This window comes from Sminthopsis crassicaudata, chromosome 3 (assembly GCF_048593235.1).
Source record: "Sminthopsis crassicaudata isolate SCR6 chromosome 3, ASM4859323v1, whole genome shotgun sequence".
Taxonomy (NCBI): domain Eukaryota; kingdom Metazoa; phylum Chordata; class Mammalia; order Dasyuromorphia; family Dasyuridae; genus Sminthopsis; species Sminthopsis crassicaudata.
In genome coordinates, this window is record NC_133619.1 from 554,777,675 (window position 1) to 554,802,828 (window position 25,154).

Genomic DNA, 25,154 nt, shown 5'->3' on the forward strand with positions numbered 1-25,154 from the left:
TGTTGCCCCCTACCCCTGGCCCCAATTAAATCATCCTGTGACAGCAGCAAATTTCTTAGGATTTATTTCTTTTTATTCTGTCAGAAAGTTAACAAGATGCAGTAGGCAACAAAATAAATCATGCTATCATTCATCAGTCAGTGTCCACCCCCACCAGTGTCATCGGACCATGGGATGGAAAACGCCAGCCATCTTAAAGAAGCCTTGATGTAAGATTTTGCAGCATTTTACATGGTAATCTGTTCTGAGAATGAGCAAAAGAGGGCTACAGATACCAGAAACTCTCCTCCTGCCTCCATTAATCTAATTCAGCTTCAGACCTTATATTCAGCACAAGCTGCCTAACCCACCTTCCCTGAAGTAGAAAATGGAATGCTTTGAGCTGGCTGCTCATATAATCCCCATCCAGCAACTCAGAATCTATCACTTTATGAAGGGGGAGAGATGAGAGAGCTGTGTCTGTCTCAAAAGCACCTCCTTGCCCTTGATGGGAGAGTTAATATGCCAGTTACATTTGATGACTGATGTTTCTCTGAATCTGCCTTTTCACGTGCTCAGGGAACCCTGGGACTCCCCAGTCTCAGCCCGGCCTGGGGGAGAGTCATTTTGGCAGGGCAGATGGGGTAATTTGATATTGGTGTTTTGCTTCACTAGTTCCTCCATTCAGCATAAAAGAAAGCAATCTTAGGACAGTTAAAACCCAAATTCTGGGAGGCAACTTATTATAGCTCCTCACATACATATCTGGCAAAAGCTCATAACTCTCAACCAATAAACACAGAAGATTGCTTCCACAGAAGGCAGGGAAAAGAAGCCTGGAGCCTTGCAGCTGGTTAAGGGGGGAAAAAACTTCTAGGAAGAATGCAGTTTCAATTTTCATAGGATTTAGAGCTGGAAGAGACCTTATAGATTTTTTAGTCCAAAAATCTCATTTTGTGCATAAGAAAATGGAGTCCCAGACAAGGTAAATACTGTATCCAAGGTCATATAACTGGAATTTGCAGAGACAGGAATGATTCAGCTCTCCAATCAATCAATCAGTCAATCAACCAACCAAGCATTTATTAAGTACATACTACATTCTAGGTTCTATACCAAGCATTGAGTCAACAAAGATAAAAATGGAAGATTCCCAAAGAGGTTACATTCTTCAGATGCTATAAGTAAGAAAGTATCATGGAAAAGATACTGCACTTGTCATCAGAAGAATGCATGATTTGTATCTTTCTCTGATACTTCTTTTAGCTGCAATATATGTCCATAAGTAAGTTACACAATTTTTCCAGGCCTTGGTTTTCTCATCTTTAAAATGGAATGAATAATATAGCACCAAGAATTTTTCTACTATATCCCAGCTCTTCTTCCAGAAGCTTTACTTAGGCCCAGAAATTCACACATAAAAAGTATGCTGTACTTCAGTGGCTTCTAAATCCAATTGAATGGTTCTCCCAGAAACTTCTTTTATGGAGGGAACCCAGAGCAATCACATCTCATTCCTACCTAAGCTATATACCTGGCTTCCTCTATCATACCCTGAAATCAGATATCTTCTCCTCATCCCTCATTTTCATCTTTTTTTTTTTTTTTTTAATATATTGGCTTCTTTTATTAGACTGTAAACCCCTTGAGGGCAGGGATTGTCTTTCCCTCTACTAGTGTTTGTATCATAAGAATTTAGCACAGTTCTTGGTGCAGATTAGGGATTTAATAAATGTTTGCTGGGTGACTTTTGACTGATTGACATATTTTAGAAGTTTCTTGTATGGGACAAATAAAAGCATGTAAATAGTTTCAAAAAACTTTAAAGTACCAAATAAACTCCAGTTATTTGATTACATTTCCATTATATCACATTTTCTCCTGTAACACATATGAAGAGAAGTAATTTTTGTATAACTTCAAGAATGCAAAGTGGCAATGACTGGATTCATTCTACCTCCATCTATTCTTGCAAAGTGAAACTCCAAAGGTTCAGCTTGACAGCTCTAGTTCTACCTTGCAAAGGCATGATTAGAGATGAAAGGAATCTTTTCACCTTACCTTTGTTACTGGTAAATCTAGGAGAGTGGCTAGTAAGGAGAAAAACCAAGCATATTTGTTCTAAGGGATTCTGACTGGGGGATTAGTTGAGTGATGATAAAGATGCTTCATAAGAGAGGTGCAATAATTGTGAGGATATGAACTAGTTTACAAAAGAGTTGGAAATACCATCTTTCTGGAATTAGCTGCCTAGCTACTACATCTTGGACAAGAAGTAGACAGCATCATCAGCTCAGTGGAAAAAACAGAGAAGCAGATGACAGCAGTAGGAAAGCAGAAGATGTTCCAATGAACACTTGACTATTGGACCTTTAGTCATGCAGAATATGCACGTGGTAATTTATGTCAGAATATGATCCTATATGTGGGGGGGGATTTTGGGGGAAAGGCACGAAGGAAGGAAGGAAGAGAGGGAGAGAGAGGGAAGGAGACAGGATGAAAGGAAGAAAAGAAAGAGAAAGAAAGAAAGAAAGAGAGAAAGAGAAAAAGAGAGAAAGAAAGAAAGAAAGAGAGAAAGAAAGAAAGAAAGAGAGAAAGAAAGAGAGAAAGAGAGAAAGAGAGAAAGAGAGAAAGAAAGAAAGAGAGAAAGAAAGAAAGAAAGAAAGAAAGAAAGAAAGAAAGAAAGAAAGAAAGAAAGAAAGAAAGAAAGAAAGAAAGAAAGAAAGAAAGAAAGAAAGAAAGAAAGAAAGAAAGAAAGAAAGAAAGAAAGAAAGAAAGAAAGAAAGAAAGAAAGAAAGAAAGAAAGGAGGGAGGGAGGGAGAGGGAGGGGGAGGGAGGAAAGAGGGAAAGGAGGAGAGAGGGAGGGAAGGACAGAGTAAGGGAGGGAAGAAGGGAAGGAAGATGAAAGGAAGTTAGTTTTATATAGGTGTTCATGAACTGTGGTTTAGAATGTATTTTAACTCAAAATGTCTTGACCCTAAATTTATCTTTTAGGAGTCCAAGTTGAAGGAATATATACTACCTATGACAATGCATCCATTTCTGCTGTGGCAGTAATATTTCCTCCACATACAGGAATGATTATATAGCATTTTGAGATTTGCAAAATGCTTTACAAGTTTTGCCTAACTTTATTATCATAATCACCCTGTAAGGTAAGTGCTAGCTATTGTGATCCCCATTTTACAAATAGGGAAACTAAACCTTAGAGAGTGACTTTCTTTAGACTACACAGCTAGTAACTGTCTGAGGTCACATTTGAACTCAAGACTTACCTGACTCCAAATCCAGAGCTTTATCCACGGTACCATCTCCTTGTCTCTAAAATCTTCTTAAATTCATCACATAGACTTGCAAAACAATTTTTTTTTTCCTCAGAGAAAAAAAAATGTTTTCTTAACCCTGGATGAGTATTGAAGCATTAAGTCTCTACCAATAATCTAAAAAATAGGTACTGAGTGACAGCACACATTAACTGTATAAGCAAACAGAATATTAAATTGTCTCTTTTAGCCTGGCCTTTCAGAGACATTTTTTATTTTCTTATTTTTTTGATGTTTCTTAAATCTACAAACCAACATCAAGCTACCAAATGATGATGATAATGATGATGGTGATGATAACAATGGATACATATTGCACTATGGCAATCAAACTGAGACACAAAAGATCTATGATCTGAGAGGAAAATTACAAGGATTTGACATTACCAATCTGAAAACAGCACAGAGGACCTGTCCCCTTGAGGAAATTGCAAATTTCTGTTCAAAATATTTAAATAAGGTTTGTGATTCAAGTAAAGGAAAAACTACTTCTTCAAGGCTTCAACAATATCACTTGTATACTAGGAATAGATGAGGTCATTAACACCCACACATATACCTATGGAACTGAAATGTACTAATGAGTGCAGGCATCAGCACCTATCTGTTGCTTGCCTTTTGCTGTGGTGAGTGCTTTTACATTTAAAATCTGACCACATAGGGAATTTTATCCCCATGCTTTAAACAAAACAAAACAAAAGAATCCCTAGTTTCCTTCAAGGCTCAGCTCAGATCCCTTTTCTGATCCCCCGTGTTGTTAGAAGTCTTTTCTTCCTTAAATTATCTTGAATTTACTTATCAGTTTACCTCAGGAAATATACATAAATAAATAAATATATATACAAACACACACACACACACACACACACACACACACACACACACACACAAGCTTTTTGAGCATAGAGATTGATGCATTTCTTAACTCTATCTCTAGTGTCTAAAATAGGATTTTATACATAGTAGAAAATATGTATTGGAACAGAACATAAAATTCTACTTTTATAAAATATTGATGATCTTCTCCTAAGTATTTAGGCAGCTACTTCATATGTCCAAACAAGCATATGATCATTCATTTATTTCTTAGCTCCAAGTGTTCAGGGGTCCTTTTCCCCTCTCATCTTAACATAGTCATTCCACTTTCAAAATAACAAGCCAGAATTCCTTTCTGACTCCACAAATCTATTTCTTTTATTTCCTTTCATTTTTAGATCTATTTTCTGGTAAATTTTTGTTTCTGTTTTTCTTTTCCAAGAGCCACAAAATTTCAGAGTGAGAAGAGACCTTACTGTCCTACTATCTAGCACATATTCAAAAAAGAATACCCACTATCACACCCTACAATGTATAACCTTCAACTGAAAATGTCCAATGTGGGGAAACTCATAACTTCCCAAGGCAATCAATATCTATTTCATAATTGTGTCCTAAGGAACACTCCATTCTCCAACTTAATGGTGATCACTGACCCCTGATATGACCATCAGGAAAGAGCAAGAACTTGCCTGCCCAGGCATAATGTTCACACTGGTATACCCCATTTCTCTGCCAATTTCCATCTCTTTTTCAAGAACTGATAATCAATCAACATTACTATTACTACTGTGAAGGACATGAAAATCTACTTCTCCATGGTTCTACTTGGAATCCTTCTGATTCTGAATTATAGTCTGTCTAGAAAAAAGGTCCCTTTCAGTAGTTCCATCCTTCTTGTGTCCACAACCTATTCTACTTTGCATTCCCTTTGTGCCCCCTGGAAACTCTTTTCTATACTTAACCCATTGTTCTTCATATTTTACTTCATCCCAGAAATTGTTTTGCATAGATTTTATAGTTATTTTATATATAAATCTTTATCCCACACAGTTCCCCTCTCAATAGAATGCAAGATCTTTAAGGGTAAGAGCTATCTTTTTTTTTTTTTTTTTTTTTTTTTTTTTTTTTGCCTTCTCAATAAGCATCAGTGTGCCATATTGGACAGAGAGGTAGCTTTGGACTTTTCTTTTTCTTTTTCTTCTATTTTTTTCCATAGGGCTGGTATTCCCAGTACCTTCCACTTTTGACACATACTGGCTGAACTGTTCCTGGGCAAACCAATTAACTCTCAGTGTTCTAGGAACCTGTATGAGACACTCTTAAGTGGAAGAGAAGGGGCTGGCTTATATTGATAGAGGGAATGTCCTCATCAAGAGTTTCTACTAATGAAATTATAGGCCTAAGTCTTATGCCTAGGTCCATTCCATTTCAACACCTGGAATATAGTAAATAACAATTAGTGCTTAATAAATTACTGCTGGATTAGATAGAATTTATATTTTAGAAGCAAGATGGCAGAATAGATAGAATTCTAGGTATGGGATCAAGAAGGTCTAAATCCAAATCCTGTCATTAACACATAATAGACATGTAGGACAGGATGAGTCATTTAACTTCTATATAGTTCAGGAGAATCCTTAAATTACAGATCCTTATTCCACAATCTTTTAAATGTTTCCTCCTTGTTCAAATAATCAAATTATGCTATTTAATGAGAGCTGCTTAAACAATGAAAAAGTAGTTAGACAGGAATTAGGTTTCACATTATGTTATATACATATATATTATACATAATACATATTATTATATTATTTTATAATATGAACCACAATAAATTCAAAATGAATGTGTGGCTTGAATATGAAAGATTATACTCTTAAAAATTAAAGCAACTATGTGGATACAGTGTAAAGAATACTGGTCCTGAAGTCATAAGAATCTGAGTTCAAATTTGGCCTCAAGCACTTACTATGTGACCCTAGGCAAGTTACTTAAATCCTGTTTGCCTCAGTTTTTTCATCTGTCAAGTAAGATAGAGAAAGAAACAATAAAGTACTTCAGTGTATTTACTAAGAAAACCTCAAATGAGGTTAGGAAGTCAGACAGGAATGAAAAAATGATGGAACAAGGACAATTAAAAAATAAGAAGAGGACAAGATCTAGTCCTATTCACAGCTATGCCTTCAGGAAAAACTCTTAACTAAAAAAGGGATAGAGGTAGTAATAAAAGACTGAGTAGACCCTTTCAATTGCATTAAAAAAAATTCAAATTAACAAATTCGATGCAACTAGGATAAGAAGGGAAACTTTCCATAAAGAAAACATCTCTGCATCAAATTACTTTGATCATGGTCTGATATCCAAGATACATGGAGGATTAACACAGATGAAATCAAGAGACATTTTCCAGTGGATAAGAGGCCAAAAGATATCAGCAGAGAATTTCTCAAAGACATTCAAAATAGTAATAGAAATGAAAAAAAATTAAATTACTAATAAAAATTCTAATAAAAAATAAACCTAGGCTTGACCTTATACTCAGCAATAACAATGATAACAAAAAGCTGGTAATAGTTGATGCTGGAAAAGCTGTATAAAGATATAGAGATAGGCATGCTAATGTAGTTAGTGCAACTATTGATTGGTTTAACCATTCTTAAAAAAAAAAAAAAAAAGGTAATTCTGAGAGAGAGAGAAGGAAGGAGGGAGGGAAAAAAGAAAGGAAAGGGAAACAGAGAGAGAGAGAGAGAGAGAGAGAGACACCTAAATCCTTAAACCAGACATTCCACCTCTCTAGGTTACCTTAAAAAAGGTGAAGGACATAAAGTTCACTGACTTATTTGGGAATGGTCTCTTTTTTTTTTTTTTTTTTTTTTTTTTTTTTTGTCATTCATGGGATTTGGAAGAGGGAATCTAAGAGAAGAAAAGAAGCTAAATATTTGCAGATTTGATCACCCTCTTGTGGTTACAGGCCATAGCACATCTATTTTAAAAAGATTGCTTTGCCTTGTATCTCCTACAAAAAAGGATCAGCCTTTCCAGCTATTTTGCACTATGCCTTCCAAATTACTTTAGTTATGTTTGGTATTTACTGTTCTGTGAACATATGATTTCTCTTCTTTAGAGTATAGGCTACTTGAGTGCTGAGAATAATTTTTTTTTTTTCTTTCTTTTTTTTTTTTTTTTTTTTTGGTAGGGGTGGTATTTCTACTACTTAGCACAGTTTCAAGCACACAGTATATGCTTAATAAATTCTTGTTGAGTGAATGAATGTAATCACCTTATGAAAATCTACCAAAGATGGCTGGTAGCTCAGACAGATACCACCTGGTGCCTAATTCAGATACTATACTCAACAAATTAAACTGGATTGGTCTAGTAACAGCTATTCCTCTAGGTTTAAGAACATCTCAGTCTCTTTCTTAAAACTTTCTTCTTTTTTGAGCTGAAAAAGTATATCACATTTATATTTATATTTATAGTCAGAAAGTCTCTCAAAGATAATGTGGTCTAACATTTCAATTTGACAAATGAGAAAAGTGAGACCAGAAAGGAGAACACAGACAACTCTCCAAAAATCACACAGGTGAGAAAGTACAATGCTGAATATTGAACCTAAGCCTCTTGACTCCTAATCCAATAACATTTCCATAATAAAAAAGGGACATTAGAGTAGAGGACTGATTGTTTATATTCTTAACTGGGCTGAAGTCATTTTTGAGTTTATATAAGTAATCAGGGCAGTAGATACAGAGCTGGATATGAAGTCCAGAAGACATCAGTTGAAATTTAGCTTCTGACCTTTAAAGACTAAGTTGCTTTGGAAAAGTAATTTAACCTCATTCTGCCTCAGTTTCCTCAACTATTTAATGAGGATAACAATGGCACCTACTTCACAGGATTGTTATAAGGATCAAATCATCAAACTAGTAATGGGCATTTATATGCTATCATTATCATTACATAATATTGTTGTTGTTATAAGAACTCAAGGCTATGGAAAGACTTACAATGAACTGATGCTGAGTGAAGTGAGCAGAACCAAGAGAACACTGTACATAGAAATGAGAAGATTATGTGATCAACTGTGATGAACTTGTATCTTTTTAACAAGGTAAAAATTATTCAAGGCAATCCCAATAGAATTTTGATGGAAAAAGTAATCTGCATCCAGAGAGAGAACTATGGAAACTGAATATGGATCAAAACATTGTATTTTCACCTTATTTTTGTTGTGTTTATTGTTTGTATGCTTGTTTTTTTAATCGTATTTTTCCCTTTTTGATCTGATTTTTCTTGTACAGCATGACAAATATGGAAATAAGTTTGGAAAAACTGCACATATTTAATCTATATTGGATTGCTTGCTGCCTATGGGGGGCAGAGGAGGAAAGAAGGGAGAAAAATTTGAAACACAAGATTTTGCAAAGGTGAATGATGAATACTACCTTTGCATGCATTTCATAGAATAAAAAGCTATTAAAAATGAAAAAAAAATTAAGGCTAAAAGAGGGTATTTGGCTTGTCCAAATTTCTACACATAGAAAACAGCTGATTCTGAAATGTGACTTTGGTATTCTAAATCTAAAACCAGAGCTCAACAATATCAAAGTATGTTCTCTGTTCTTAATTCTCAAGGAAAAAGAGAATGGTATGTGAACATTTAAAAATGTTTCTGTTGTGATGATTCACTTTCTCAAAACCTTAAAAGCTTATTACTTATAAGCCAATGCTATAATCAGTTGTCCCATTTCCTGGGAAAGGGTATATGTGTTCAAAGATCTTATGATAAAACAGGGTCTCCCTCACTATATTCTTCTTTCTCTAACCCTAACCCCACTCCCACTCTTCCTGAAAGATAGGATAATCTTTCAGATAACATTTACAATTAATGATAATTTACACAGGAAAAGTTTCATTTACATAAATCTTTGATAGAGAACAGACCCTTCTGGATTTAGGCTACATCTGTCAAGGCCATATTTCTCTCAAACACTTCTTGCTAATCTCTGGGCACGGAAGGTGATACATAATTCACAAGCACTCAAATCACTGCCAAACTCTTCTTGTGTTTTTATTAGCTCAGTCTCTTGAACTCTACATGATGAACCTATGAAATCTCTTCCACAAGACCCAGTAGTCCCAAAACTAAGGATTCTCAGCTACTTCCACCATCTAGTGCCCAAAGAAAGGAAGTGCAGATTCCTTAACTAAGGTCTTGAAAGTTATTTTTTCCCCTAAAACTGTACATTCAACCCAGAAGTAAGACAGCAATCATTATTTCTGAAGAGGAAATAGATGTAGTTACAAAAACAAATTACATAAGGGTTAATAAGTATGGCAATGATAACTGGCATTTATCTACATGTCAAAGCATACATATAGTTCCACATAACAAAAAACATTGGAGATACACAATGTTATAGACATTATTAACTCTGTTTTAGAAATTAGTAAAAAAGACTCAACTAAGTAATAAATGTGACTTATAAATGTCATAAGTAGTGCTTTCTCCTTGTCCAGTCTACCACCTACAACATCACCATTGCTTACTAAATGTTGCTCTCTCCCAATCAATACATCAATAAAAATTTACTGATCACTTACTATGTATAAAGGCATCTGATGGCAGAGTGGCTACAGTTGGCCCTGGATTCAGAAAGATCTAAGTTCAAATCTAATCTCAGACACTTAGTAGCTGTGTGACCCCTAAGTAATCCATTTAACCCTGTTTGGTTCAGTGTTCTTATCTGTAAAATGAGTTGGAGAAGGAAATGGCAAACCACTCCATTATCTTTGCCAAGAAAACCCAAATGGGATCATAGAGAGTTGTTCACAACTGAAATAAATGAGCAACACTATATATAGACACTGTGGGGAACATAGAGGAACAATCTTGAAAGGATGTTGATCAAAATCAGGAAACACTGAGGATGGATGAAAGGAAGTGAGGTTAGAGGAAAAAGCCTTTGAATTAGCTGTTATAAAGCCATTGGTAACTTTTGACAGAGTATTTCACTTAAATTGACTAATTAGTAAATAAGCCAGAATACGGGAAGATAGGAAGTATCTGGTAAGTGGGTGGAAAGTTGGTTGAAATAGCTTCTGAGAATCCTTCTGAAGCTGAGGTCCCATAATTCTGTGCTACTTACTATATGTACCAAGAACCCACTAATATAAAGACATAGTTTCTCCTTTCAAGAAACATGCAATTTTGTTAAGGAAGAAAATCTCACACAAAACATGGAAAAATATCCAAAGGTACCAAATTGAAAGTAACATCAAATGTAATTTGAGACCAAAAAATGAAGAGAACATTGTAAACTAAAATAGCATAAAAAGTAGGAGCATCTAAGGATTAGTTCCTAGTAACCCTCCCTACAGGTGTCATGGAAGCAAAAGCATCCCTTCCAGAGATGCTACAGAATATTCTGAATTGAAATAGATGTGCTCTAATTCTCCTAGGAGAATCTTTCCTTGATTTTTGCTTTAAGATTGTGTGCCAATTATCCAAAGAGCAGTCTAATTAGTTGCTCATCACCAGGGGTTTGGTTAACAATGGATTATTTTTTCAGCCACCATTACTCATTCATCTACTGAAATGTCAAAGGGTCATAGAAGGAATAGACATGCCTACAAAATTATAGATGTTTGAAATAGTGAAGGCAAGTTGCTTGGATGGGGTAGACTCAGATTATTAAACTTCCTTGAAAGCCTGCATATTATAGATATCAATATTCATGTCTTTACGGTAAATTTCATTGGTTCAAGAATTATAAAAATTTTGTTTTTGCTTGGTACTTAGCACATAGTACACACTTTTAATTAACTTTTTTCAATGTGGTAGAAAACACAGGAAGCATGGGGTAGATAAAGATTACACTTGAAATATGGAATATTATGACCCATTTACCCCCAGGTACCTACTAGCTATCTAAAGATGAACAAGTTACATATCCTGTTAGAAGTCTAGTTTCCTTATCTGTTCAATAAAAATAAGTTTAATTTCCCTCACTATCTCACAGGTTTGCTGTGACAAAAGTGCTTTATAAACCTTTGAAGCTATAGGTAAATGTGAGTTGTAAGGTTTCATATTTTAAGGACATTAATATACTAAATGGTATTCATTAGAAGATACTTAGATTGTTGAGGAGCTTGGAGATCATGCCATCTAAGGAAAAGCTGAAAAAACAAGTATGTTTAGACTGAAAAAGAGAAAGTTAGGGAATAGGACAGGGAGAATTGGATAGCTATCTTCAAGTATTCCTGAGACTGTCAGACTGGGTCTGTCAATGGGTAAAGCATGTTGAAAGGCAAATTTAGGATTTTATAAGAGAAAAAAGGGCCATTTGAGCTATTCCAATTATGCAATGGACTGCCCCATAAAGTGGTGGTAGGTTCATCTTACCAGGAAGATTTTAAGCAAAGGTAAAGGAAGAAGACAAAAACACAAAGCATACAGAGAAGGTGGAAAAAGAGGAGAGGAAAAAGCATATTAAAATAATGAAGTACATTGTTCGGGGCTTTAAAATTTTAAAAACATTTTATATACATTCTCTTATTTGAGCCTCACAATAGCCTTGTGAAATAGATACTACAGGTATTATCATCCATATTTACTGTCAGAAAATTGAGGCTAGAGAGGTAAAATCACTTGCCCAAAATCACACAGATAATCTGGGATCCAGGTGAGGTTAAAATTTAGTTCTTTAATCTTTAATGCTTTACTTACTATACCTTGCTGCCTTTTAAGAAGTTCAGTCTTGTAGAAAATTTTTTCATGTGTAAAAATGTGCATATAACAGTAATTACTATTTAGTGGCAATTAAATTCATTTTAAGGTCAGATGATTAGAAAAGAATCCTAGACTATTTAAGATCTAACTGTTCCTGAATGACCAATAAATGTCATGGGGTCCCATGGCATAGATCAGTATCCTTCACAATACAGTGTAATCCCCTTATTACTACTTCCATCACCCATATCCATCCTATGAGTTATTTAGTAATTATGTGAAATTAAATTATATGACTAAGACTATCAATAAAGTTAGGCAAGAAATAATAAAGGCTTATTTTTGAATAATATGTATTGAATAGTAGTACTATGGTAGGGAAATAGGGAAAGATGTGAGAAATACTGCAATAGTAGAATCAATTTGGGTACTGGAAGACAGTTTTTACTTGCAATGAAAATGCTCAAATAATTGCCTTTATCACTCATTATCTCTGAGAACGTAACAAAACCATTCAATTTCTCATCTGTATAATAATAAGAATAATAATTCTAATAGCTGCTTCAAAGAAGTGCAATGAAATTCAAACATATACAAACATTCTTTTTAAGACTTTAAATGACCTATGCCCATACTCATTTTATTATTGGATATGGGGGCTGAAGTTTATTGAAAGAAATAATGAACACTGAATTAATTATTAATTTCCATAAAGCCACCTCTCAAAAGCCTCCAGTAATTCTAAAATACCTGGCTAAAGGGGAGGAGCCATTTTATATCAGTGGGAGGAGTTTCTTTACAACAAGAACACTATCCCTACAAAGTCATACTATGCCCTCCATAAAAAATTTTAAGGATGAAAATGTAATAAAATATACAACACAAAACTATTTGTTTTCTTTACTTTCTACTATCTATTTTTCTGCTTCCATGGCATTGCCCTCAAGATTTACTCCATCACCTATATTATACTTCCTATACCAATCTCAGCTTTTCCGAAGTATATAATTCCAAATGGGCCAAACCACAAGCCATTCCCTAGAAAGAGATCTCCTCGATTCTATTCTGCATTCTACACCAGAGGTTCTCAGACTAAGGCCCGGGAGCCAGATGCTGCCGCTGAGGATGTTTATGCTGTCCACCAGGTTATGGCAAATGGGCTGAGGGGCGGAGACAGAGTGTGAGTTTTTGTTTTTACTATAGTCCGGCCCTCCAACTGTCTGAGGGACAGTGAACTGGCCCCCTATTTAAAAAGTTTGAGGACCACTGTCTACATGCAGAAAGTATTCCATCAGCAAACATCAACTTTTGGTTATCCATATAATACAAATGACCTCTGCAACTTGTGTTCTTATGATTTACTTAGATGTCATTTAAAACTAAAGGAGAAAGGAAACAAGTGTGGCTCTTAGAGCACTCTGGATATTCTATTTCATGCCATTCAAACTAATTGTTACAAAAGCAAAAAAACCCCACAAACTTAAACTATTCTTTTAAATCTGTCTCTCAGCAATTAGCATTCAACAGATCTTTTAAAATATTTTCAACATTTAATTGAATAGAATTACTGAACAGTAATGTTCAGGCAGCAGATATTATATAATTCTTTCCCATATTAATAGCTATAGATTCTTCACTGTTCAATATTATCTACTTATCTAATATTTTCTTTTGTACTATATGGATGACCAAAGTTGCCTTTGGTCCATTTTTCTTTACCCTCCAAAAAAAGCTACGAATTGCTGTAAAGACTAAGCACATAAAAAATCTCTTCTCATATGCCTGCCTTAATCTGTCAAGATCCATTACTTATCCAGAGATCATTTACAGCTAAAGGAGAATTAAAGCAAGGGTTGTTCAACATATGCTAACAGACAGAAAGGATATCTGACCACCAGCTTCCTGGAAGATCACATGGCAAAATGAAAGGCAAAATTTCCACATGGGGAATAGAACACAAAGCAAGCAGAGTATATTTTCTTCCTAAATTTCTGATCCAATCCATAAAAGGAGAGAAGTTTGAGTTCCTTTTCCCCTTTTCCTTTTTATGTTTTTGCTTTTGTCTTTAATATTTCACCTTCAGCTATTCCATAAGAATCACACAAAGACTTTATGCATCATTTGTCAGAACTGCTTCTGTCTAATAACAGCACATTTGTCAGTAGGGTCTTGCAGTGATTAAAGGAATTAATGGGATTTCAGAAAAAGACTCCTTGAAATAACTCACCAAACAACTTTTAGACTTGCAGACTAGGTGCCCAGTATCTTTGTCTGACATAATAGACAAATATCAGCTTTGCTCACCTTCAGCGGCGAAATGTGGGATTGTAAGACATATCCATGCACATTTTCTATTTGTGACAGGTTCTTCTCAGACACGTGAACAAGTTCAGGTCCTCTTACTTCATGGGTTAGACGAGGTAAAGTATGATCATGTGGAACATCTTCATCTTGATAGCGATACTTCTGGGAAAAAAGAAAAAGGCATCAGTTCTGGGAAAGGATGAAACTCTGAAAACCACAGATCATTCATTTATTGGGCTCTGACATCAAATCGACAAGTCTGTTGCTTTTGTCCAATAATCATTGTTTACAGTCTCAGCTGGAAGCCAGCCATGATCCAGGACAAGCACTTTGGATATTGAACATGATATAATTGGGACCTGAAGCAAATTACATCATAAACAGGCAGCTGATGGAGTGGAAATTTAGTTGGACTTGGAGGCATGAGACCTAGTCCAGTTTGGGCCTAGATCTTATACATTTATGGGTTTGTCACCTCAGATATGTCATTTTTCCTCTCTGAGGCTATTTCATATTTGATAAAATTGAAATAATATATTTTGCACAATAATTTAAGGAATGATCTTTGCACACTAAGATTTTTTTCATTTTTATTATCATTTATTTTAAATTTCTGCAGATTATTTCATTTTATATGCAAGACACTTTGAGAGAAAGATAGGAGGCAGTATGTTCCAGGAAATATAAACCAGTATAACCACTATTCCCATTCAGAACCTGATGGGGACAACCCAGAAATCTGAATGCAAGAGCCTCTCAAACTGAACAATACTGTTTACAGACTAGGCCCTAAAGACACCTTTCCCTCATCACGAGTAGCAATGACTTCTGAACAAACGTGGCTGATAGGCAGTGAAGTAAAGAGACCCTACAAGTAGCAGTAAAGTGCTATTCCTGCTTCCAGATTATCCCTCATAGTGATCATCTGAGCAAACAAATCATGTATAGGATATTCCAGTCATCCCTACCAAGAGCTAGGTATACATAAGGTTATACATAAGGTAACTACCTAAAGTAGCAAGCAACTCAGTGTGTATCAGTCAAGTTAAACCACCAGGAGTACTTCAACTCATGTCTCTTTTCAAGAACTCAGATGGGGGACATTCCATCATCCTGAACCCCACAGCCTTGGGAACACTACCTTTAAACAGCATCCTAGGAAGCAATGTTTGTGGAGATGCAGCCTGGCAACTACTTCTGGAGATGCTACAGCCATAACTAATAAAGACCCAGAAAAGAAAATTATTTGTCACAAAACCTGGCACAAAACCAAATGGTTCAATATCACAACTATAATAATTTTATCACTGGAAATAACATTAAAGAAGAAATCTAAATATCTATTTTGCCACTTTTCATCAGAAACCATCCACATTGATTTTTTTGTCTCTACCATTTGAATGTGAGCTTCTTAAAAGCTGCCTCCTTTTCCCATTTGTAGATTCAATATTTGGCTCAGTGCTTTACTATTCTTCCCTAACTGATTCACCACAATGATTATTCCAGATTTTCTTATCTCAAATCCATAAAATTATTATCTTGATATAATTTATTAAATTTTATTTATATATTACTTAACATTTACATAATTATTTTACTTAATAATTTAAAAATATTTCTCCATGAGTGGAGGGATTGAAAGGGAAATGCATCATCTCTCTCTGAGTTTCAGTTTCCTAATCTGTAAAAAAAAGGCAATTTGGACTGTTGTTGCTGTTCAATTGTTTCTGTTGTGTACAACTTCATAATTCCATTTTGGAGTTTTCTTGGCAACAGTACTGGAATAGTTTGCAATTTTCATTTCCAGTTTATTTCATAGATGAAGAACTGAGGCAAACAAGATTAAATGACTTGTCTAGGGCCACACAGCTAGTGTCTGAGGCCAAATTGAAAATCATGAAGATGAATCTTTCTGATTCCAAGTCCGATACTCTATTTATTGTACCACCCATCTGGATTAGGGCTAGTTGATTTCTAAAGTTTATTTTCTGTTTCAAGTCTATGAACCTCTGAACTTCATTCTAATATATACATTCTTGTTCAGAGATTGATTATTCTGTTTATTTATTCTACCGTCCCCTTCTCTGGCTTTCTTACCATACTATTTTGGCCTTTTGAATTTCCCTATTTATTATTTATTAGAAATTCATAGACTTGTTAAATGAGGTAGCATGGCATAATAAACAGAAAGCAGGCTTTAGAGGAATGCCTAAGTTTCTTCTGACACATACTAACTATACCCCCAGTGTCTTGGACAGCTCCATAACACTGAATTGAACACTAGTGGTGTCCGATTCATATCAAAACAGGGGCCAGTAGGACATACATAAGCATCCTTGTGGGCTATATACTGACTTAATTTGTATTTTTAATATTACATGTTCTATTGTATTTTTAAAATTATTATATTAAATATTTCCCCATTGTATTTTAATTGTTTGGGTCACACTGGAGAGTCTTGTGGGCTGAGTGCAGGTCAGGGGCCACTTGTTTGATATCTTTGTTGTAGATATGTAACCAAACAAAGTGGAAATGGCAATTTCATTATTAATACTTATATAATCTTAGGTGTAGTCTGGGAGAGAAAAAGGCTAGGGGAAAAAAATCTCTTTAAAAAAAATTGGAAGGAATCTTTGAGTCTTTCCATCCAGAATTTTCATCTTATAGGAGTAACCCAAAGAATTTAAATATAGTGAGTTATATAATAGCAAAAAAAAAAAAAAAAAAAAAAAAAGGATGAGATCCCAAGACTCCCAACTTCTCACTACATCATACCACTGTATCTCTACCAGAAGAATGGTACAATTTAAAGAAATGTGAAATTAAAGTAACCTTTCTTATTTCTGACCTGTGTGAAATTGGATCAGTTTCCTCATCTGAAAAATAGATGCACTGAATTTGATTGCCTTTCCATCTTTCATCTAAAAGACTACAATTGACCCCAGATGATAAAAGCCTCAAACTTATAACTCATTGGGCATTCAGTGGGGGAAAAGACAGAGAGAATAATGGGTGGAATGAGGATTGCTATTTCCTTGCCCTTTTCAGTTGCCTATATTTTCTCTGCTCTGTGGATAATTGGAATCATTAGGCCCCCTTGTGGATGAAGCTGGGTATTTATTGTAGAGCTGCTGGATTTGGCACTGTTAATGATTGTGAAATCTTTTTACTCAGTTTGATGCTCTCAGCTCTCCTCATCTTACTTTCAGGATAAAAGCCGTGGGTGTTAACTTATTTTTGAGAAAGAAGTAAAGTCAGTCTCAGATTGCTGCTGACAGTTTTGGATTTCCTGTATCCTAAAACATACAGATCCAGATTTCCTTGATTACCAAAAAGGAATTTACCAAAATAAATTCCAGGAATCTATGAGAAAAAATATTCTAAAAACATTTTTTAAAAGTAGAATTTGTCAGTATACATAAATTTATTTCCCATGTTCAGATGATGACCCATCTAAAAATATTTTTTTGGAATTTGTTAAAATCATAATGGACTTGTTTTACATAACTTCCATTCTCAAGACCTAAGAACTGTGCCACTAGCAGACAGTAAACAAGAAAAATTAATTTCTTCTATAAATAATGGCAAAAAGTTGCTTTTATAAGTTAATTAATTCCATTTTTAGATACTTGTGAAATCAAATACTGGTTTGAAGAACTGCATAGTGTTTTATAAGCACTCTCCTCCTGAGACCTGAGAAAATCCTCAAGCAGGATTTTCCTTATTTGTGTAGTTGGAAAGCATTCTGCATCTCACTTGGTTAGGGACCATGAGTTTCAAGTTAGAAGGGGCACTGGAAACTTTCTTGTCTAACTCCTCATTTTATAAAAAAAAAAAAAAAAAAAAAACTATGAGTATATGAGTAGCTATGTGCCTAAGCCAATTTTAACTCCACAATCAAAGACTTCCACACCATCATACTATATGAAAATAATTTCAGGGAGATTGGGTCATTTTTGCCTTTTGATTGCATGCTTCTGCTATTGAGCAGAGGAAATGATTCCAGTTGCCCAAGATACTGGACAATGCTTTTTCTGACTCCCGGTCAGCAAGAGGAGAAAATTATGTCATTTAGTAATCATGCTTATCGATCTCAGAACCAGACTAATTCAGCATCACTACAGTGAATTTCATTTTGAAAAGCTGTGGTTTTCTCCCTTTGGGTATTCCTTTTCCCAGGGCTGATTGCAACCCCATCCAAACTCAGAATATGGTTTTGTGGGTTGTTTTGATTAAAAAGAAAAATGACTGATCTTTAGTGATCTTTTCACAGTTTGTTACCCTGATTCTTTCTCTCTGCCTCTCTATCCCTCCACCCTTCTTCCCTCCCCAACAAATCAGTTTCCATTGTATTCACAATGGTCATTTTTGGATGGTCATTTAGACTCTAATGAAGTATTTAACAGTGTAAAGTAGCAAAAACAAGACCCAAGAAGTTTTTCTCCATGAGAGGAAAAGAGAGAACAAATTAGTATTTTCTAAAGTTCTGTTTTATCCTTTATCAGTCAATGTGGAAATCAGCCCAGGACATCTTCCTGTTATCCCCAAATAATCATGTCAATTCACAGTGGAAACTGATTGGTTGGGAGGAGGATGGAGGATGGAGGGATAGAGTGTTGGAGAGGAAGAAGCAGGGTGACAAACTGTGGAAAGATCACTAAAGATCTACTTAGAAAAAGAAAGTTGACACATTGTTTACCATCCACATAATATTAAAACCTTTCCACTTCATTGGCTTTGCCACTGGAAGAGGGATTAGACAAAAATGAGAACTTAGAAAAGAAATTTTCTTGTTTCCCTTCTAGTTTGGACTTGTGATCCCTAATCAAATGAGATTCAGGATGCTCAACAACGACACAAATAAGAAAAATCCTATTTGAAAGCTGGATCAGTTCTCAAGAGGGCAGTGCTTGTACAACTCTGTGGGTTTTTTCCTGCTGGTATATGACTTCATAAGTATCTAATAATGGGATTAATTAACATATAAAGATGACTTTTTACCATTATCTACAGAAGAAAACCAGTTTTTTTGTCTAATTTAATGATTTGTCTGCTAATGGCACAGGTCCTAGATCTCAGGAAAGGAAATTATGTAAAACAAGCCCATTATGATCTTTCTCAAGTTTATTGTCTTCCACTGGAATAGATTTCAGGAACTCAGGGTTACCTCTACACTGTGTTACATATTAAGGAGAATGAAATTAGAATTATATATTTCCCACTTTTATTACATGCCTTTCATAGGAAGATGCCTGGTACCCGTCAAATATGCAAGAGAAAGATAATTACTTCTTTCTCCTTCCCTCCACCTGATCTTCTATTTCAAGGAACAAGGGGAGTACACAAATATGCATTTGTGCTGGTAACTCTAATAGTCAGAGAACCTCATAGCTTAAAGGACATAACTCCTCTGGCCATTCTCTTTCTTCATCAGTTTTCATCTTTCACCCTCTCCTCAATAAAGAAGGGGAGGAGTTTCTTCGATACATGTTGACCATACTAAAACAAAGCACCTTATGCAGAAAAAAGAACAGTAGAAGTCATATGGAAACTTCTTCCTTAGCTCTAATTTCCTCATTTGTAAGATGAGAACAATTTCACTTTAGATATGTTCTCATAGGTAAGTTATAAGGTCCAAATTATCCTGTACCTAAAGAAGTTTTCAAATTTGGAACATGTGGAACATTTATTATGTCATTTACAAATGATAGAAAATGCATATTTCCACCACTTATCTCACAGGGTTGTTCAAATCAAAATGTTTTATCAACCCAAATATACTTTAGAAAAGGGAATTATTTCTCCTTTTCCTCCTTCTTCAAAATGAGAAAGTAGTACAGTATTTTCAGTATATTTGGAATCATATCTAGGATCAACTCTCAACTTTACTCCTAAATGCCTGTATAGAGTTGGGAAAGTCATTTAACCTCTCTGGGACTCAAAATTATAAATTAAGGAGGTTAAACTAGACCTCTAAGGTCATTCCTCCTTCTGAAACCTATGATTCCTTCAATGTTTAACATTCTACAACTCCCCTATAAATTGGAAATACTAAGCATGGGATTTTCATATAAAAAATAGGATTTTCAGCTCCAATAGAGCTATAATGAATTGAACCAGCTACACCCAGCAAAAGAACTCTGGGAGATTATGATCCACTACATAGAATCCCCAATCCCTCTATTTTTGTCTGCCTGCATTTTTTATTTCCTTCACAGGCTAATTGTACACTATTTCAAAGTCTGATTATTTTTGTACAGCAAAATAACTGTATGGACATGTATACATATATTGTATTTAACTTATACTTTAACATATTTAACATGTATTGGCCAACCTGCCATCTTGGGGAAAGGTTGGGGAGAAGGAGGAGAAAGGTTGGAACAACAGGTTTTGCAATTGTCAATACTGAAAAATTACCCATAGATATATCTTGTAAATAAAAAACTACAATTAAAAAAATAGGATTTTCAGGTGAATGAGATCTTAGCAATCAAAATTAACTACTCAATCAACCAATGAAAAGGTAGAGATAATCACTTAAAACCTTTAATGCTTAATGAATTATCTCATAGAGTCTCAGACATTTCACCAAATGATTAAAGAAAGAATATTTCTGGAAGCTGACACACAGTAACTGCCTTTAGAACATATCTGCATCCCAACAGAGAGGTAAGTGTCACTTCCCACATTCAGCAGAGGTTGGCTTTTTGCTCCCACAATAAAGAGGGGGAGGAGGTGGGGAATGCTGAGCTAATGAGTGAGAAGGAAATTAAAGAATGAATGAATAGCTCACAACTTGATAGGGAAATGAGAACAGAAGGAATGGGGGAGTGAGAAGGGGAAGTGATAACTGAGATCAAGAGCTACCCAGGCAACACAATCTTGAAAAGAAATATAGTAAGCAAGAAAACTCACAAAGGTGACAAGGTGAAATGAACATTTTCCTCCCTCACCAGTTTGCTTTTCAAAAATGCTAAGTAAGGACAAAATGGGAGTGAAGAAAAATAGGTAGAAAAGCTCCTTGAGTACAAACATCATATTTTAAACATCTTTATGTTCCCCACAGCGCATAGCTTGTAATTGGCAAAAAACAAATTATTTTCATTTACCCTTGTACCTTCTTTCTTTCCTCTCTCCATTTTTATCTCCCACAGTGAAATCTAAGGACATATGTACATATGGATGTACTCTCTGATACTCATATTCATTCATTCATTCATTGTCTGTCTGGCTCTCATTTTGGCTTTGGTTTTGTGTGTGTGTGTGTGTGTGTGTGTGTGTGTGTGTGTGTGTGTGTGTGTGTGTATGACCCTCCTTCCTTCTCTTTCTCTCTTTGTTTCTCTCTGTCTCTGTGTCTCTCTCCCTCTTCTCCTTCTCTCTCCTTTTCTACCTCTTATCTCTCTCTCCCTCTCTGTATCTTTCTCTCACTCTCCCTGTATAGCCTTAAACTATTGCCACTGCACAAAGTCTTCCATATTAGTCATTCAAGATTATAAAGAAGTGATCCATCTCTTCTTACATTCTCCCAGCTGCTCATTAGCCCCATAACCCAATCTTCACTGGATTCTGGTCTCTCTCTATTCTTGCATTCATTTCACCTCTAGAGACCTGGAAGTATGTAAAATATTCAAGATTTAACCTGCAGAAAGCTGCCCTTAAGGTTGTGAAAAAAATTAAGATGGATTCAGATTCCACATCTGACACAATAATTATGACAATAGACATTTAGCTTCTTTAAGCCACAGCTTCCTCATTTTTAAAACATGAATAATAATACCTGAGGTACCAATGTCAGAACTAATGCAAAGCTCAAATAAGATAAGATAAGCAAATAAGATAAATGAGCAGAACCAAGAGAATGTTGTATACAGTAATAGCAATATTGTTTTAAGAACAATTTGGAATGTTACTTTTGACTACTATAAACAATACAAATTAACTGCAAAAGATATGTGAAGGAAAACACTATCTGCCTCCAAAGAAAGAACTGATAAATAGAAGTACATATAGAATGTTTTTACATATATATACATATTTGTGACTAACGGTAGCCATTTCTAGGATGGGAGCAAAGAAAAAAAGGAACAAAAGAAATTTATAGGATAACTTTATTATATATTTAAAAGAAATTTCAAGTTGTAAATAACAGATTTGCTGTTTCATGTGCAATCATTATTTTTATTATACTGTTACGGAAATACTTATTCTTTGCCATAAATTAAAAATAAAGTAGAATAAAAATTTTAAAAATCCCACAGGGTGTCCAAAATGTTTTATTGCAGTTTCAAGGTTTAATAGTTTTAAATGCTTAAATGTTTAACAACTTAGCACTGCATTAATATTTTTGGAACATCCTATGAAAATTTCAGTTACCCTTATCTTTCAGTGTATTGACCAATAAAACTCTATTAAATACTTATCACTGTGTTAGACAATAATAAACCCTCCTTCCCCCAAACCAAAAATTGTTCCTGTACTCAAGAAGCTTATAGAATAATCTTTGCCAGGAAATAATCAGTCCTTAGATCAGCAGATGAACTATATTACATTTAGCACAATATTTTGTATTATAGTATAGTATTAGATTTTTATTTCTTAGGAAACATGTAGCTTTCTTATTCACTATCTCTTAAAGTTGCCTGGGAGTTTTTCTATATCCCAAATTAGTCATTCAGCTTCCTCTACAGGAGAAATGCTCTTTCCTCAAAGTACCACCCAAGTTTGAGAACCAAATTAGATTTCAATTTTCCCATCAAGCTCTCTGAAGCTTTTTTCAGACTTGCTTCCTCTACTGAACTCTACCAACACTATAAGTATCACTGAAATAATCAAATTAACGTATGATCTCATCAATCAATTTGGATTGCAATTATCAGGTTTGTCCATCCTGTTCAACCCTTGACCATGTCCTCCCAAATAGTTACCATCCAATCTTCCTGTGGGCCTTCCTTGATTCCTCCCATCAATCTGTCAGTACCTGTTTAACACTCTGGCTGTCCACCTTCTATCCTTCACCTTTCCCTCATGACCAGTCTCTTTTCTCTTCCTTGATGATATATTCTCTAGCTGTTCTTCATCAGAATTCTCTATTTGCTAAATGTTGCATGGTGCTCACACCCACAGTAATTCTGCCTTTCCTTTGATTCTGTTTGAGAATTATTTTTAATTCATCAGAGATGAATGCATTCCATCTCATTGCCATATAGAAACAATAGAAGAATCTATCATTCATTGCTTATAAATTATCTTTTCTTTGTATTTCTATTCCTGTAAAGTGCTGGCTCATTAGAATCAGGAATGGATGGAATTCTGCCAGTGGCACTGTGTTGCTATGAGAAAGCCACATCATCTTTGGGTCTCACTTACTTCAGCCATCAAACAGAACATAGGAAAACCAGGGTCTCCTTGGGCAGTCTCTCATCAGCTCTGAGGATATTCCTCTTTCCTTCTTCTTTGGGGCCAGTCATGTCATCCCTTCAGATTCTATCTCCAAAGACAATGCTGCTTCCACAATGAGTTATTTTTGCCTACTTTGGAACTCCAAGCAGAGATAGCATTGCTGTGATTGAATGAGTACAATTTACCTGATTTACCATATATTTTTTTAATCTCATTTAGCCAAAAAGCCACAGAAAATCAAAGTCCTACTTGACTAATTCCCTGATGCCATTTTTTTCCCTGAATTCACTTTATACTTTTGTTCTTGGAATTCTTATGAAACCTATACTACCAGTGCTGTGGGAATAGCAGCATTCAATTAATTAGCATATATTAGTAATCACTTAATGTTCTGAGATCTGTGGAAATGGTTGAGAATATAAATAAAAATCAAAAAGATTGAGGATGTAAATAAAAAGCAAGAACAGCCCTTAATTATAAAATTGTGCATACTTGTTAACTCTGTAAAACCTCTACTAGGTCTGCATCCCAAAGAGATCATACACCCACAGATATAAAAATGTTTATAGCAGCTTTCTTTGTGGTGGTAAAGAATTGGAACTCAAGGGGCAGTTAGGTGGTGCAGTGGATAGAGCACCAGCCTTGAAGTCAGAAGGACCTAGTTCAAATCTGGTCTCAGACACTTAATACTTCTTAGCTATGTGACTCTGGGTAAGTCACTTAATCCCAATTGCCTCAGCAAAAAAAAAAAAAAAAAAGGAAATCAAGGGGAATGCCCATCAGTTGAGGAATGGCTGAATAAATTGTGGTATATGAATATGATGGAATATTAATGTTGTATGAGAAATGATGGGGCAGTTGAATGGCTCAGTGGAGCCCTGGTGTTAAGAGGACCTGAGTTCAAAATCAAATTCACACACTTAATACTTACTAGTTGTGTGGCCCTGGGCAAGTCACTTAATCCTTTTTGCCTTACCAAAAAAAAAAAAAAGTTAAGAAAAGAAATGATGAATAATTGGGTTTCAGGAAAACCTGGAAAGACATAAATGTTCTTATCCCCAGTTTCTATCAGAGTACCTAAAGAGTAGGGACCAAGACTTAAATTGCTTTTGGTCCCTCTCCAAAGTTACCACCCCATGCTCCCTTACCCATGAGACCTTAGCCAACCATTGAAACTTTCTGCATCTCAATTTCCTCATCTATAAAAAGAAGAGGATGGATGATGGTCACCTCCTTTAGGAATTCTTATCTATTTGTGTGTGTCAAGGAATCCACTGGCAGTCTGGAGAAGCCTAGAGATTTCACCAGAATGCTGTTTATTGCCTTCATTCACAATTGAAAGGAATACTAAATTCAGTTAGAGATTAATGGAAATAAATATGCTTTTCCCACCCATTCAGCTTTGCAGAACCTCTGTCTCCATGGACATGCACATTAAAAATCTCTGGTTTAAATCAATGCTACATATGGAAATATTTTTAAACCATAAAACTATAATCCAAGAATGCATCCACAGAAAGAATTTATGAATAGAATTATGTATAGAATGATTACATATATATATAATATGTACACAAATATATTATATAAAT

At 35.1% G+C, this 25,154-nt stretch overlaps 1 protein-coding gene across 21 annotated transcripts in view; it reads right to left on the reverse strand.

The window, feature by feature from the left end:
- The window catches only part of DLG2 (discs large MAGUK scaffold protein 2), a 2,604,243-nt gene that overhangs the window by 1,267,148 nt on the left and 1,311,941 nt on the right, over nt 1–25,154 (reverse strand). For 14 of the 21 annotated variants that reach the window (XM_074304592.1, XM_074304594.1, XM_074304588.1 and 11 more), the window contains one exon: nt 14,161–14,322. In XM_074304592.1, the coding sequence (XP_074160693.1) occupies nt 14,161–14,322 (162 nt within the window). The remainder of the gene's footprint in view (nt 1–14,160; nt 14,323–25,154) is intronic. The other 7 variants (XM_074304589.1, XM_074304586.1, XM_074304600.1 and 4 more) reach the window with 1 other exon arrangement.